This window comes from Suricata suricatta, chromosome 5 (assembly GCF_006229205.1).
Source record: "Suricata suricatta isolate VVHF042 chromosome 5, meerkat_22Aug2017_6uvM2_HiC, whole genome shotgun sequence".
NCBI lineage: Eukaryota > Metazoa > Chordata > Mammalia > Carnivora > Herpestidae > Suricata > Suricata suricatta.
Window position 1 is genome coordinate 78,643,341 of NC_043704.1, and position 17,143 is coordinate 78,660,483.

The following is a 17,143-nucleotide window of genomic DNA, read 5'->3' on the forward strand; positions in this document are numbered from 1 at the left end:
TAAGTGTTCATGTGACTCAACAGAGTTTGCAACTTTCTTCGGATCAAAAATGGAAACACCAAAGTTGGGAATTAACAGTCTGCATTTCTAGGACTTTCCAAGTACGTTTTAATTACAACACAACACTGTCTCCTGCAGATATCATCTACTCTTGGCACATATTTTTAATATTTTAAGTGTGTGATTATTGTTCTCACAGCATATAATTATGTTAACCAATAAATACTAACACATCTAATTCAGTTCCACCAGAGTGGGGATAATTCAGAAAAATGGGATGCATCTCCCAATTAACTCTTGCGTTCCTAAATTAGAAAAATAAATAAAAAAGGTAGAGAGGATTGCTCTTTCATTTTAGGCACAATGAAAGTAGATTTTTCTCCTAATTCTCAACTTATCCCATTTAATGGTTATCATTATTAACATTTTTAACCTTCTGAATGTTTTATTTTTTATGAGAAAGCCACATTTAAGGGAAACTGTTACTCATAGGACTGATTGTATAGTTTGTCACTGGTAAGGAAAAAGGAAAAATATATAACAAACAAAAATCCTGGCATTCTCTGTCTTATTCTAGAACTTAAAACAAAACACTCACAAACCCAAGGTCCAGCACTGCCCACACTGCAGTCATATGCCCTGAGAAGGTCACTTCCTCATCTACAACTATGTGTATCTAGGAGTTGAGACATCTGTGTCCTACTCAAGTGAGAAAATGCAAAAGGCTGCACAATCAGTAAAGTCCTGTCCAAATATCAGTGATTGCGAGTCTGTGTGCACAGTAAGATGGCTCAAACAAAAATGTAGCTGCTGAATAACCCATTAAAATGCAGTGATTTATGGATGGCAGGCACAGACATAGCCTAAAAGAATGAATGCAATATTAAGCAAAAAGCTCTGGGCAGAACCTCTTCAGTATATATTAGGGTATAATAGCATAGGTGATAAAAAAAAGATTAAGCGAAAGTCCTTTTACAAAACGGGTGAGTCACAGTAGTATGTGAGCATAAGACAGATGAGCCCAGATACAAAGTCAGTGATCTCCCTGTCCTGAGAACCTGAGCTTGAAGTATTTGCTGGGTAGAACTGGAAAAATGTTTAGCACCTAACAGTGGCCATAAGCTAGCTTATGAAGTCAGCAAGGCTTGTTGGAGAAGAGTTCTCAGACTTGGGCTCATCCTCCCGCATCCTTCCCATGTTGGTCTTGTTTCTACATTGTGGTTTTTTGTTGTTGTTGCTTTTGTTGTTATCCAAAATGAATTGTAGCTTTCCCCTACTTGAAAACATTCAACTTTTCCCCATTACCTATAAACAAAACAAAACAAAACAAAACAAAACAAAACAAAACAGGCCAAAATGTCAATCTGGCATTCACACGTGTCCAGAGGCTCTCAGTAGGGAACCTTCTGGTCCTAGAGCCCACTCCTAGCCCTCAGTAGCATCCTCAGCATCCAGCCAGCTGCTTGCAGTTCTCTGAATGCACCCTGAACCTTTCTGCTTTACAGCTCAGTCTGTCCCCCACTCTGCGCCCCAACACTCCAATGCCACCCAACCCGGTAGCTGAGAGCGCAAGTCTTCGGATAAACCTTCTCAGGGTCTAACATTTTCATATGCTTCTACAATATCTACCATAGTTTAGCTTCTGCAATTGTGGGCTCCTGGAAGATGGTAGCTTGGTTCTCGGTTCTCTTTTTCTCCCAATCACCTCCTTTCCTTCTCCCACAGGGTCCCCCAAAAGACAACAGGGCCTGCTACATACCTGCAGCTCAGCATTTTTACAGAAATGAAATGCAGTTAGGCCTGGTGGAGCCAAGAGCCAAGACAGGTGAGGAACAACTAAGCTCTGGTGTCTTTTGACTTGTGCCCCACATGGCTGATGAATCCATTATATGTTCAGAAAAGGTAATGGGAATATGTAAAGAGGTAAAGAGGGAAAGCACTACCATCTTCGGTGTGGAAATGACTGACCATGGAGGGGCAGGAAGGGGGTTTTAGTTCATGAACGAAACCACTGTGAATAGAGGAGCTGCTGCTCAAGAACGAGAGCGAGACTCAGTGACGTATGTGCTGTCACTTAGTCAAGCAAACATCATTCCAGTCAAACAGCAGCGATGACAGTGCCAACCCCATGTTTGCACCCAGGGTTCTGCTGGCTGTCTTCTGAAGACTCGGAAGCCCTGAAATAGATTTGCCATTGCCTTCTCAAGACCCGAGGGAAGTGTGCTGACCAACGGCAGCGGATGATCAGCTTCTGAAATGTAGATGATAAACTATGGAGCAGAGAAATTGCCAATCTCCAAAGTAAGCAAAGAAATGCACAGGAGAAATAATATCAAGGCTCCATTTGCACTTAAAAAACAGATTCTAGTTGCTACCACTAATTCTGGTGAGACCGAGGAGAAATATATATTTTCAAATTGTTGATGGTTAGTATAAGTGATCCACAACCTTTGGAAAGAAAAGTTAAGAAAGTGATTGTACTCCTCAATGAAGAAATCCCACCCTGGGGAATCGGAGACAGAGCTAGAGCTCCCAAGAAAATACAGATGAAGGGCGCCCGGATGACCCTTGATTTCAGCTCCAGACATGATTTCATAGTTTGTGGGATCAAGCCCCACGTTGGACTCTGCACTGACAGCATGGAGCCTGCTTGGGAGTCTCTCTCTCTCTGTCTCTCTCTCTCTCAAAAGTAAATGATAAGTAAACTTTAGAAAATGTTAAAAATATTTTAAAAAAGAAAATATACATGAACATGACCCTTGTACCATTACTTACAACAACAACCAGAATATGAAAGCCACTTCAACATCCAGTGTAAGAGGTTTCTTTACAGAAGATATAGCCCTCTCCTTAAACTTCACACAGCCATGCTAAGTCATATTTGTGAAGACTATATGAACACAAAACAAAAAAGTCCACACAGGGAAAGCCAGATAAAGAATAGGGCAATAAAATAGGAAGAGATGTAATTCTCACAACATTTCACAACATCTTGTATTCTATTAAAAAATACTAGGAAATTCAATTTAAGAGCTTTCTGTCAACTATCATACGTTGATGTTCAATATAAAGGCAACATAGACCACTGATCCTGAGAAGATCAAAACAGAATGGAAGAGCAATAAGACACACCGTGTTCTCTCAGGTAACTGTGGACCCTCTGTGGCCAGCAAATGTGGTGACATTTACAGAAAGCTCTTACCTGTGGGAGCCGAGGCTTGTAGGGGGAGCTGCACTCAAGGTCAGCCAAGATGCTAGTCAGCGAGTCTATCTCGGCATCCAGGCTAGAACGTCTCTCCTCAAGGGTCTTGCCTCCAGGATTTCCCTGCCAGAAGCAACATAGGCATGTTATGATATAATAATAATAATAATAATAAAATAATAAATCTCCAGTTTCTAGTGATATCAGTCTGTGTACAAATCCCTCAAGTTATTGTATAGCTTTGTCCAAGATTTTCAGCACCTCGTTTTTTTTTTGTTTTTAGCTTTTGCAAAATCTGGAGTAGAATTACCGTGTTTTGACAAATAAGAAAACTGAATGATAGGAAGTGATTTTCCTAAAATCACACACATTAGAGGCTTTCTTTTTTGATGAGTATACAAGTAAAAGGAAATTCATGTCTCCATCCCTGTGCTGAAGGAGCAGATCCAACCAGGGAGATATTACAAGTTCTCTGTGTTCAGACACCATCACATAGAATGATGACATCTGAGTGGGAACAGGAAAGGGCACGGGTGGAGAAAGACAGTCCAGGATGAGGAATTAGTGGGCCAAGTGCAGGTATAAGTGTGTCTGAGAGAGGCAATGCATTCCAAGTATTGCACCTCCAAAGTGTGCTAGGAGGGGTCTGCTTAGGGTTCTGGCCAAGGGGCTGCAGAGGAAACATGTGGCAGTGGTCACTGATTATGAAGCCGCACATCTATGGATTTCACATGGAAATATCCCACGTTACCCCAAGTTCTGATGTCCACCTGAGCTCAGAAGCACAAGAGGCCAGGACAGGGCAAGACACTGTCACAAGGCCATTTGCAGGAATCGTGAGCAGACTGGGGAAAGCAAGCAAACTGTCCACCTAGAGCTTAAGGCAAGGAAACAAAAAGTGATATGTTCTTAGGATTTGGAAGCAGGGTGAGTTAAAATAATCTCTTTTATTTTATTTATTTATTTTTAGAGAGAGAAAGAGAGTGAGAGAGGCAGTGGGGGAAGGGTCACGGAAGAGGGAGACACAGAGTCTGAAGCAGGCTCTAGGTTCTGAGCTGTCAGCACAGAGCCCGACGTGGGGCTTGAATGCATGAACCGTGAGATCATGACCTAAGTCAAAGTTGAACACTCAACCAACTGAGCCACCCAGGTATCCCTTAAAATATTATTTTAGGAGCACCTTGGTGGCTCAGCTGGTTGACTGTCCAACTCTTGATTTCAGCTCAAGTCATGATCTCACAGTTTGTGAATTTGAGCCCCAAGTCAGGCTCTAAACTTACAGCATGGAGTCTGCCTGGGATTCTCTTCTCCCCCCACCCTCCGCCTCACTCTCTCTCAAAATAAATAAATAAACTTGTAAAACTATTCTTTTAAGGTGACAAAGTGTGATTGTGGATTGTATTGGGAGTATCTCTTTCAACTCCATCAAGAAATTGAAGAATATCTGCAGTAAGACTCGATTAAAATGAAATAATGGGAAATTAGAGTAATCTGATCAACTCTATGAACTTCTCTAAAGCAGTCAAATATCAGGCTGCTAAAGAGTTTAGAAAAAGCATTAGCCAGGATCCTTGGGTGGCTCAGTCAGTTAACTGTCCAGTTTTGGCTCAGGTCATGATCTCATAACTTGTGGGTTCGAGCCCTGTGTCAGGATCTGGACTGACAGCTCAGAGCCTGCAGCTTGCTTCAGATTCCATGTCTCTCTCTGCCTTTCCCCTGCTAGAGCTCTTTCCATCTCTCTCTCTCTCTCTCTCTCAAAAATAAATTAAAAAAAAATAAAAAAAAGAAAAAGAAATAACAGCATTATCCAAGAAACCAAAATATCCTCAACAACAACAAAAAAAGGGTACCCTGACAAGCTAGCATTCAATCTTATAATTCTCTAAGTAAATTGATCTTATTAGTGACATGATGCACCGGGTGATGATGGCATAACAGCATTGCCTGTTAATACCACTAGTTCCTTTTGCTCCAGTAGCCTGCATACTAAACCAGCCTTGCTGAGTCCCAGAACTTAAATTTAGGTCTCTAAATCAGACCAACCTAATAGGCTCTGGTGTGTCTTTCCAGCTCTTGTGAATTTAACCTGTGTAAGTTAATCTCTCTGGACCCAGGCACACTGAGAACCTCAAATCTGTGACACAGCCCCATGGAGCCAAACACAGACTGCCATCTGTCCCAGAAGCGGTGGCATTCTCACTTGTGAGCCCTCTTCAGAGAGTATCATTTATCACATTATCTAAAGGAGCCTCTTCATCATTTTCTGGTTCTGAACGTATTTGTATGACCCTTGTATGGTACTCCAACCCCTCATAATATTGATCATTATCCAATATTATCTTTTAACATTATCTTTATATTATCTTTTATTTGGCCGTCTGTCATCAGTTGGCCCAAGAGAACGTGAGCTTCATGAGGACAGTACTTTGTCCATTTAGCTCCTTGCTCTTTCCCCAGAGGCATGCTAGGGGCTGATCCATGGACGTGTTTAATAAATTCTTTGAGTGAATAAATAAATAATGACTGATTCTGCCACAGGTCCAGGGAGTAACCTTTATCGTGTCACCATCATTTGGGTAAAAGCAGCTAGAGGTACAATAGGAGCAGTGGATGCTCTTGTATATGGAATATACAGTATGTTCTAGAAAGGGAATCAGAGGCCCAAGGTGCACAATGTGCACTCTTGTATATGCCTGATAAGAGCTGTATGACCCACATTTGCAGGCTCCCCTTACGAAAACTGAGAGACTGCCCTAAGCTCTCTTGCCACAGCCAAAAACAGAAAATGGTGTAATAGCAAGTGGGTTATGTTTTTTCAGTCTGATTTTCCAGTTTGATCAAGTCCTGTAAGGCTAATCGGTCTCTGTCCTAGAAAGATATGTTTCCAGAGTGCTAATCCCTCTATCAAAGGTGATCTCATCTTTATCCCACTGAGCTGCAATACCTATGAAATATGGTGGAATTATAAAGAATAAATTCCCTTTAACGTTTAAAATGCATACGAAGGGGAACATGGGTGGCTCAGTCAGTTAAGCATCCGACCCTTGATCTCAGCTCAGGTCTTGATCTCAGGCCCGTGGGTTCAAGCCCTGCACTGGGCTTCATGCTGGGCATGAAGCCTACTTAAAATAAAAAGAAAAATAAATAAAATAAAATAAAATAAAATTCTTGTAAACATTCTGGGAAACGGGTCCTGGTACGACAAAGAAAGATAGGATATTACTGTTTGGGAAGGCAGTTGAGAACTATGTAAATCTGATCCCCTTATGTGTATTTCCATATAGGCATAGCCAGCATAATACATTTGTAAGGATGGGTAAGTGGTTAAATTCTTCTCTGGGCCATAGTTTCCTCACCCTCACCTGCCCTACCTAAACCAGAGAGATGTTACAAGATTCAGATAAGAAAATGGGTGGGAAAATACTTTGTAAAGTGCTATAATTATGATCATTTTCTTAAACAGCATTAATTATAATAACCAGTAACTATGAATTAATATGAATAATATACCTATTGTTAATTATTCTTCTTCTTAAAGGGAGCATCATTCATTAAGTGTCCCCTTGGGGTATCAGTAAAGAGACAGAATTTCATCAGGTCTTCAACATCTGTACTTTACTGTAGCAGAAAGCACATCAACTGCCCTTGCTCTAAGTACTGAGATGCCTAACCACAGACACTCAAAAGTCACAAAATTATCCTGAGCTATACAATGAAACACGTAATTATAGTGCTTAACCAGTCTGTACATGTAAGACTTCAGTTGGTATCCAGCTGCCTTGTCGTCTCTTCCCTCCAAGCCAGGAGAAAAGTTTCTCATTAGGTTGATGCAATTCAACAAGTTCCTGCCTAATGCTACAATATTTTGCACTAAGACCCCCAGCCCCCTACCTGACCTCCTGATAAGAGGTCTGCTCCCATATTTCAAACCCTGTTATAGATTACAATGGATCTCTTTCTCACTACTGAATCTCTAATTTATGCCTCAGTTCAAATAATGGAAGTGCTGCCATCGCCTTACACCAGCACTCCGCTTAATTCTCTCCTATAAAGAACCTTTAGATTCGGAAACTATCGCGCTGCTCTTAACATTTCGTAGTAGATGCCAGAGGCGAAAGTCTTATAACCAGCTCACATAATGGTCAGCAACATGTCTTCCCCACTTCCAATCACTGCAGCCTTACCAGTCACTTGATGGCTAAACCACCTGCTCCAGACTAAATAACAATGAGGAAGATTCCCCTGACACTTCTCTCCATGCTTTTTCTGGATACCACATGACCGCCTGTAAAATGGTCATTGTAATAATCATTCTTATGCTCTTCAACCATAACTAGAGAGATTCCAGTGTCTCAGTCCAGGTTCTGCCAAAAAACAAAGCCTGAGATAAAGCTGGTATACAGATCACTTATTTTGGGAGTAACTCTCAGGAACAAGGGCTGAAGGACTGGAAGTTATAAGTTGGGGAGGACAGAAGACCAGTCCAAAGGTTCTGTACTGAGGTGGCCAGCACTGTGGGCACTAGGGCTCCCTTCTCCTGGGAGGGCTCTGAGGAGCCCTGTGAATCATGCCTCAGACCTTCCCACCTTAGGAATGAAAAAAGAGAATGTTTATCCTCAGTCTCCAGTTTTCCACTGGTTCAGGGTTGCCTATGGGGTTATAAATCCCCCCATACTCATCCTAAGAAGCAGAATGGTGACAGAGAAGCTTCCGGTGGTCACTGTAGCAATGCCTGGTGTGTGCAGGTGCGACGAGATGATGAGGGGCTGGATACAAATGGTGATCAGTGACTGGGTCTTTTCACTGACAGCTTTAAAACCCCCACGAGTAAGCCTTACATAGGATATTTTCTGTAAGATTTCTTAGTATCATTCATTCAATAAAAATATATGTGACAAAAGCTCACCAAACACAATTGGAGCTTATTATAACTTGGAAAATCATAATTCTTAGCGCCACTAGCAGAATTATAGGGTGATGAGCTCCCCACTATAAATATGTAAGAAATGACTTTAGCCCAGAACCAAAATGCAGAGCATATGAGTATTTCCAAGAGTCTGATTTTAGATGGGTAATGTTTTTGCCCACACACTGCTAATCCACTAACTATAGATGATAAGACTAGAAGTAATATTGTTGAGCTAGGAAAGAGCATTTGCTTGCATTTCTTTATTCCTTCTTTATAGCCAATGTCCTACTTTTTTAAAAAAAAGTTAAGCTCACAGGATAGTTGAACAGGTAGTAAAATTCACTCCAACCACACATCTTTCTCGCAGGCTCATCAACAGCCCGTATTTTGCCATAGTTACTTGCGCTCTCGCTCTCTCTCTCATAACAAATACCTTTATTTGTTCCATCTGGTATTGTAGTGAAACCATTTGAAAGAAGTTGTGAAAGCTTGCCTCCTACATACTTGAGCTTAAGCTTATATCTCCTTGTACCGTGATCACACCCAGGAGGTTTAAGATAGGTGTATACGTATAATTTTCTAATGTGCACACTTGCTCACTTTTCACCAACAATCTCAGAAATGTCCTTTTCATTACTGTTGTTATTTTCCATCCAAAATCCAATGAAAGATCACACATTGGGATGACATATCTTTTAGTCTCTTTCCCCGACCTACTTTTTTCTTTCACGAAACTGACTTTAAGAATTCAGGCCAGGGGTCTTATAAAAAGTTCAACAGTCTTCGTTTGTCTGTGATTGTAGGTGGATTAAAACAAGCTGGACAAGAATATTACGTGCATGATGCTGTGTCCTCCCCACTGCATGACATAAGGAAGATCAGGATGTCAATTTGGCTCAGTTTAGTGATGTCAAGTTTGATGACTTGATTAAGGTAGTATCCGCCAGATTTCTTCATTGTAAAAGTTGCTCTCTTCCCTTTTGAATCACTAAATTATCCGTGAGGTGACACTTTACAACTCTGCTATTATTCTGCTCATCAAGAAGCTTCCACTCAAAGGTTTTAGCATCCACAGATGATCCTCATCTAAACTGATTATTGCACTGGTGGCTATAAAATAGGGACAGTGTTCATTATTAATGAATGGAAATAAAGGCATTCTGCTTAGCATAATAACAAGTTATTTGTTAAGTACACATTTCCAATTTTGAGGTAGGGGAGCAGGATAAATGGCCAAGTCCTCTTCTATGAAAAAACATCAGGAACCTCAGGATCAAATCAACATTGTTACAGAGAGTTCATGTTCAGGCTGTTAGAAGAAACAGAGGATCACGGCGAATCATCTAGTTAATTAAGAACCACTGTCCTTAGAATTTTGCTTTCTAGAATTAGAGCCAATGCCTAGCACCACACTCAAACCATGCACAAGGCTGACCTCATCCTCAACAATGTCCAGAATCTTTGAGGTGGCCAAGCAGTCACAGGGACACATCACAGAAGAGGGATTTGAAAAGCCAAGATTTTAAGTGACTGCTCAGAAACACACCTGAAAAAGAAACCAAATCATCAGGGAGATAACTTGATGTTGAATGTACTAAATCTATGATATTTAAAAAAATATTTTTTAAATATTTATTTTCAGAGAGAGAAGGCATGAGCAAGAAAGTGTAAGTAGGGGAGGGGCAGAGAGAGAGAGAACCCCAAGCATGTTCCATGCGGAGCCCAATGTGGGGCTTGATCTTACAACTACAAGATTATGACCTGAGCCAATGTCAAGAATTGGACATTTAACCAACTGAGCTAGCCTAGCACCCCTAAATCTATATTTAAATCATGTTTCCCAAGAGAACTTGAGCAGACCCCATGTGTAACACTAAGGGACTCCCAATAGGCCCCAAACTTGGGCTTCCTTTTGTGATTCATTAGAAAAAAATTATGGGGTGCCTGGGTGGCTCAGTCAGTTAAGCGTCTGGCTTCGGCCAAGGTCATGATCTTGCGGTTCGTGGGTTCGAGCCCTACATCGGGCTCTGAGCTAGCTTTCAGCACACGGGCTCTGTGCTGAAAGCTAGCTCAGAGCCTGGAGCCTGCTTCAGATTCTGTATCTCCCTCTCTCTCTGACCCTCCCCTGCTCACACTGTCTCTCTGTCTCTCAAAAAAAAAAAAATTAAACAAAAAATAATCCCTGATAGCTTAGGAACAAAAAATAAAAATTAAAAACCTATCTCATGTTAGAAAACCCTATAAGGCTAGAAGCGCAAAAGAGTACATTCTTTTACATGCAATTTTCATTTTCTTCTCAGTGGACTTAAGTATTAATACACCATGGATTTCATTTCATTTTTATTTCCTATTATGGTCAACAAAGTTCATCATTCCCTTGTGTCTAACAGTAATGAAAAAAAGAAAAAGGTTGGTGATAACAAAAGGGACATAACAAAACCTGTACTGTCTATAAACAACAAAACTAAGTATCTATCACTGATCATCTTTCGATCTTTAATGAAGCTGAGAATATAATCAATAAATTTTCCATAATCATTTTTATTAAACTCCTTTCCAACCAAGCACCGCTAACACAAAAAAGTAATGGCAAAGCCCCTGGAGTCAGACTATAGGGGCTTAGAAACCTGCTTCTGCCACCCACCAATTTGGTGACATTAAGCAACCTACCAAAGCTCTCTGGGCCGGAGTTCCTCATGCTGTTGTTATAAGGATTAAATGAGTTCATACATGCCAAGTATTGTTCACATTTAAGTATTTAATAAACATTGGCTCCGCGACTATTGCCTTGACCACAGTCACGAAATAAATGCTTTGGCTGACACAGTCATAGGGAGGGAGTATGTAAGTTTAAAAAGTACTTTGATTCAAAGTTAAATCAGCTGCTGGAGTTTCAGTTCAATGAGGCTCCCATGCCTAACACATGATGGGGCTAGGAATTAACTGGGAAGAATAGAGTTCAAGGTCAATGGTTCTCACACTTCAGTCTGTTACAGAACCACTTGGAGAGCTTGTTGAAATGCAGATGACTGAATCCAACCCCCCGAGTTTCTGATTCTGTATATCTTTGGGGAGACTCAAGAATTTATATTTCTAACAAGTGTTGAAGGGATGCCAATAGTGCAGGTCTGAGGACCACACTTTGAGAATCACTAGTGTAAGTAGATTTCTAACACAATAAGCACTTATAAGGGTAAGTGTGTGTGTGTGGGGGGGGGTGTCTGTGTGTGTCTGTATGTCTCTTGAAGATACCAACAGGCAAATCAAATAATGGGTAAGAAAGATCTGGATAAAAATAAAATGGAGACAGTAACATTGCTTCTTAATATCATCCCTCATGCTATATAATAATAATATGAGTCTCCTTATCACACTGATTCTGATAATGTTGAGTTGGCAGATAGTATACAGTAGTGAGAATTACAGAAAATATGACCTATTTTATCTAATAAGAAATATCACTTTATTGAAGAGACCCAAAATGCTAGGGGAAAAAATGCCTTGATTCATGGCTGTGCACTCTCCTTCCCACTGATTTAGCTGAAGGCCTGCCTTTCCAAAATCCATCTACCTTATCAAATGTACTCTCCTCCATGAAAACATTACTGATAACCTGATTACTGGATAATAGACTCCTCTTTGCCTAATTCGGTTGATAGCAATATTCATACAGTAACTCACCACTGGTTTGTGAGAACGGCTCTTCTCCCATGCTGCTCTATGAAACAGTTTGTGCTAAGTAGCATGCAGGCTAAAGAAGGCATGATCCCCGACCTCAAGGAGTTTATAGTCTACTGGGTAATATTACTTTTGTAATCTGCCTAATAATATCAAATACAGTTTGATCTTTGAGCCTCTTTGTAAAACCATGTGGAAGAGAAAGAGATTTAAAAACAAAATCAATCTCCGTCCCCAAGAAGCTGGCAATAGTTTCAGTGGCTGGTAGAAATACAATTCAACTTTTCTAATGTGCAAAGCAAGGCTAAAACTCCAGTCTCTTTATCATCTACATAGATTCATCTACTCTGTAGGTTAAGGACACTGGTAAAAAGTGCCACAAAAAGCTATCTTTGGAGCAAACTCTGTTGCATTCAAAACAGAGACAACACTTTTATGATTCAAAAAGAATAACAGCTTGGCATCTGGGACCATGGCATTGAGTAAACAGAAAGTAGGATAACAATAGGAGACAATGAGAGCTTTCCATGGTTCTAGTATACTTGAAGCAAAACATTAAGATAAAACCGAAACATTAGACCTGATACAGAGCTCAATTTGTTTCCCCTCTCACATTCCCTATCATCTCATACTTTTCAGCATGAAACACACTTACCCAGAGTTGACAATGTTTGGTCAACCCATATCCCTTTAAAGGGAACAATCCTGCCCCCATCGTTTGTTGCCAAAAGATCCATATTTTGGACCCATCATGTAACTCCACATCAAAACACTGTGACCCACGGAAGCAAAGCTGGACATCTGACCAAAGGTCCATGAACAGACTGGTGAATAACCTTTGGCCAATGACAAAAAGAGGAGCAAGGCTAATAAATATCCTTCTCTTATCAATTTGAGTGAAGAAACATAATAACAAAACCACCATGAGGATAGACTGTGGTCATGATAAGCCAAGAAGATCATGATTGTGGCTAATTACCAATAATCAAAACACACATGGAGTTAAGAAGGCAACTATTGGAGGGGGGTGAGGAATAACAAATATGCCAATAATGGAGAAGCAGAGGATCAAAGAGGGAGAAGAGGAAGGGAGGGAGAAGGGATGAAACCCTGGGCCTTCTGCTGCCAGACTCCATCCACATGGATTCTTGAGATAAATTCTTTTACATGGAGACACTCTATAGGGACTCTGTTTCCCAGTCAGCCCACCTCGGGCAGCTAGCACAAGACCTGCTCACTTGCAAGGACGACAACGGGAAGCCAGATCTACTTGTGACGCCATGAGCACTGACCTTTCCTTTGAAAAACTCAACTTTTTCCTCTTGAAAATGAGGTGTATGAACCTTCCACATTGTACGGGGCTATAATGACATTTCACAAACTGCCGGCCGCCATCTTTCTTGTCCACGTGCAACCAGATCTCAACTAGAAACAGACCAACTTAGAGCTTACACCAACTCAGCTGTAAGTAAGCAGCCTCATTTCTCACTGTTCTATGCAGATAAGAGAGCCAAAATAGGGGCACCTGGCTGCCTCAGTCAGTAGAATATGTGACTCTTGACCTTGGAGTTGTGAGTTTGAGCCCCATATGGAGGGTAGAGATAAATAAAATCATAAAAAAAGCAACAAAATGCAAAAAAAAATCAAATTTCACTGGATTTACCCACTCATTGAATTATTTCAATATAAAAATAACATTGAAACACTGGTAATACTCTTAAAGTAGCTCCTTGTGTAAAATAAAGACCAGTTTGCATGAGAATAGCTATACAGTAACATGGACAAAATATCTCTGCCAATAAAATGCAAACCATAAGAAGAACTACGATAAGATTGACAGTAAAATAAACATTTGCCACACCTTTTTAAAGCAACAGAACCCTCTACTGCAAATGAAATCGTACATGGAACCCCATTACTTAAATAGATAAAAATAGAACTACTCTGGTTCAAATACAGCAGAAGAAGCCCAAGATTCCACCCTGGGGTCCTCCCTGTTACCTCTCATCGTGTCCCCAGAACCCCTTCTATAAAAGATAGTTCAAAAATCATCGCTGCAGCTTTTCTAGGAAAGCTATAGATGATGAAATGGGATCCTTAAGATCCACCTTGCCAGTCCAGACATCGTTTAGCAAACACTATACTAAGATGCCTTTTCTACTCTGTGTGATATGTGTGTGCATGTTTGTGTGTGAAAAAACAAGGCATGGGCATACCTCAGAAATATTAGGGTCTCAGTTCTAGACCACCATGATAAAACAAATAACACAATAAAGCAAGTCAACTGAATGTTTTGGTTTCCCCATGCCTGTAATAGTCATGTTTACACTGTACAGTGGTCTATTAAGTGTGCAATAATAACATTGCCTAAAAAAATGTATATACTTTAATTAAAAAATACTTTGTTGTTTAAAAAAAATGCCAACCATCCCTTGAGCTTTCAGCAAGTCACTATGGTTTTGCTGGAGGGTCTGGCTTCAATGTCGAGGGCTCCTGACTGATCAGAGTGGTAGTGTACTGAAGGGTGGGTGGCTGTGTCAATTTCTTACAAACAGATAGCAATGAAGGTCACTGCATCAACAGAATCTTCTCCTCATGAGCAATTTCTATGTAACATGTGATGCAGTTTGATAGCATTTTACCCACAGGACTTCTTTCAAAATTGGAGTCAATTTTCTCAAACCCTGCTGCTGCTTTTTCAACTATGTTTATGTAATACTCTAAACCCTTTATTGTCTTTTCAACAATCTCCCACGCCTGGTTTCCATCTCAAGAAACTTTTCTTTGTACATTCATGAGAAGCAACTCCTTCTCTGTTAATGTTTGATCGAGGGACTGCAGCGATTCTGCCACATCTCCGGGCTCCACTTCTTCTATCGAGTTCTCTTGCAGTTTCCACCATGTCTGCAGTTACTTCCTCCACTGAAGTTCTGAACCCCTCCAAGTCATCCATGAGGGCTGGAATCCACTTCTTCCAAACTCCTTTCCATGGTGATATTTTGAACTCTTCCTGTGAGTCATGAATGTATTTAAAGGCATCTAGAATGGTGAATCCTTTCCAAAAGGATTTTCAATTAAACCAAAAGGTTTTCAATTAACTTTGCCCAGAGGAATGTCAGTCTAAGGTAGCTATAGCCTTATGAAATGTATTTTCTTTAAAAATAAGACTGGAAAATTGAAATTACTCCTTGATCCATGGGCTACAGAATGGGTGTTGTGTTTATAGGCATGAAAACATTAAACTCACTGTCCATCTCCATCGAAGCAGTTAGGTGACTGGGTGCATTGTCAAGGAGCAATCATATTTTGAAAGGAATCTTTTCTTTTCTTTTCTTTTCTTTTTTACCCCCTCTGAACATGAGGTCTCAACAGTGGGCTTAAAAGATTCAGTAAACCATGTCGTAAACAGGTGTGCTGTCCTCTAGGCTCTGCTGTTCCATTTATATAGCACAGAGTAGATTTTGATAATTCTTAAGGGCTCTACCATTTCTAACATAGTAAATGAGCAAGGGCTTCAACTTAAAGTCACCAGCTACACTAGTTCCTAACAAGAGAGTCGGTTTTTGAAGCTTTGAAGCCAGGCATTGGCTTCTCCAGAGTGATGAACATTCTAGATGGTGTTTTTTTCCCCGAAGAAGGCTGTTTTGTCTACATTGAGAACCTGTTGTTTAGTGTATCACCTTCAAGAATTATCTCAGCTAGATCTTCTGCATAAATTGCTGCAGCCTCTACTTCAGCATTTGCTGATTTACTTGCTACTTTTATGTTACCGAAATGGCTCCATTCCTTAAATCTCATCAACCAACCACTGGGACCTTCAAACTTCTCTTCCTCAGCTTCCTTATCTCTCTTGGCCTACAGAGAATGGAATGAAGGTAGGGCCTTGCTATGTATGCATTAGGCATTGGGTTAAGGGACTGTTGTAGCTGGTTTGATCTTCGATTCAGACCAGTGAATTTTTCTCTGTATCAGCAATAAGACTCTTCTGCTTTCTTATCATTCATGTATTCACTGGAGTAGTGCTTTTAATTTTCTTCAAGAACTTTATTATGTTTTCACTTTATTGCATTCACAACTTGGGTAACTGGATAAGAGGCCTCGCTTTAGGGCTATTTCAGCTTTTGACAAGCCTTCCTCATTAAGCGTAATCATTTCTAGCTTTTGATTTAAAATGAAAGACATGTAATGTTTCCTTTCACCTGAACAGTTAAAGGTCATTGTAGGGTTGTTAACTGGACTGATTCCATATCACTGTGTCTCAGGGAACAGGGAGGCCCATGGAGAGGGACAAAGATGGGGAAACAGTCAGTCAATAGAGCAGTCAGAACACAAACATTTAGGGATTAATTTTGTCATCTTATATGAGCGTGGTTCATGGTACCCCAAAACAGTAGGAACATCAAAGATCACCGATCACAGATCACTATAACAACTAGAATGATAATGAAAAATTTGAAATACTACAATATTATGAAAATATGAGAGACACGAAGTGAACAAATACTATTGGAAAAATGACACCAATTAACGTGCTCAAAGCAGGGCTACCACAAACCCTTAATCTATTTAAAACTAAATGCAGTATCTGTAAAGTGCTAGCTATGCCTGTACATCCAACTGAAATATTTATAAAGGTATCCATAAAGTCATCTGAGATCATGGAAACTTTGCCAGAAATGCTTTGCATAATACAATTAATACAAAAATTACGAGCAGAATATTTTTTTACAAATAGAAATTTTTAAAGGTAGAGAAAAAAAAAGAATCAGTTTGATTTTCCATTAAGGAGACATTAATTTGAGGTATGGCAGAGGGAGAACAAAAATTTGTTTGACCGCATGAATTAAAGGACCAAATACCATTGTTCCTTATTGTAGAAAATATGCAGTAGGAAACAGACCCTGCCAGATATCTTAGCTATTGATTTTGCTTTAAAACCTTACAGAACTGGGGCATCTGACTTTGGCTCAAGTCATGATCTCCCAGTTCGTGCTTTCTAGCCCTACATTGGGCACTCTGGTGTCAGCACAGAGCCCACTTCGGATCCTCTGTCCTCCTCTCTCTGTTCCCCCCTCTCTGTCTCAAAAATAAATAAACATTAAAAATGTTTTAAAAACTAAAAATAAATAAAGCCTTACAGAAGATTGCTTCCTTATTTTGCATTTTGATAATACAGGGCCAAAGAGTCAGGTACAATTGCCACTTTCTCACATTCCTCCACTGCATAATAGAAATAACCAAAAGCAAATGTTTGAATACATAGAAATTTGATATTAACATTATATATCAGCTCATCATCCTCAAGTTTTTCCCCCCTTGAATCCTTTCATGACCCCCTAAAAATGTTGCCAAAA

General features: G+C 40.2%; 1 protein-coding gene across 3 annotated transcripts in view; it reads right to left on the bottom strand.

The window, feature by feature from the left end:
- The window catches only part of LPP (LIM domain containing preferred translocation partner in lipoma), a 662,184-nt gene that overhangs the window by 332,432 nt on the left and 312,609 nt on the right, over nt 1-17,143 (bottom strand). For all 3 annotated transcript variants that reach the window (XM_029939645.1, XM_029939646.1, XM_029939644.1), the window contains one exon: nt 3,203-3,325. In XM_029939645.1, coding sequence (XP_029795505.1) covers nt 3,203-3,325 — 123 coding nt within the window. The remainder of the gene's footprint in view (nt 1-3,202; nt 3,326-17,143) is intronic.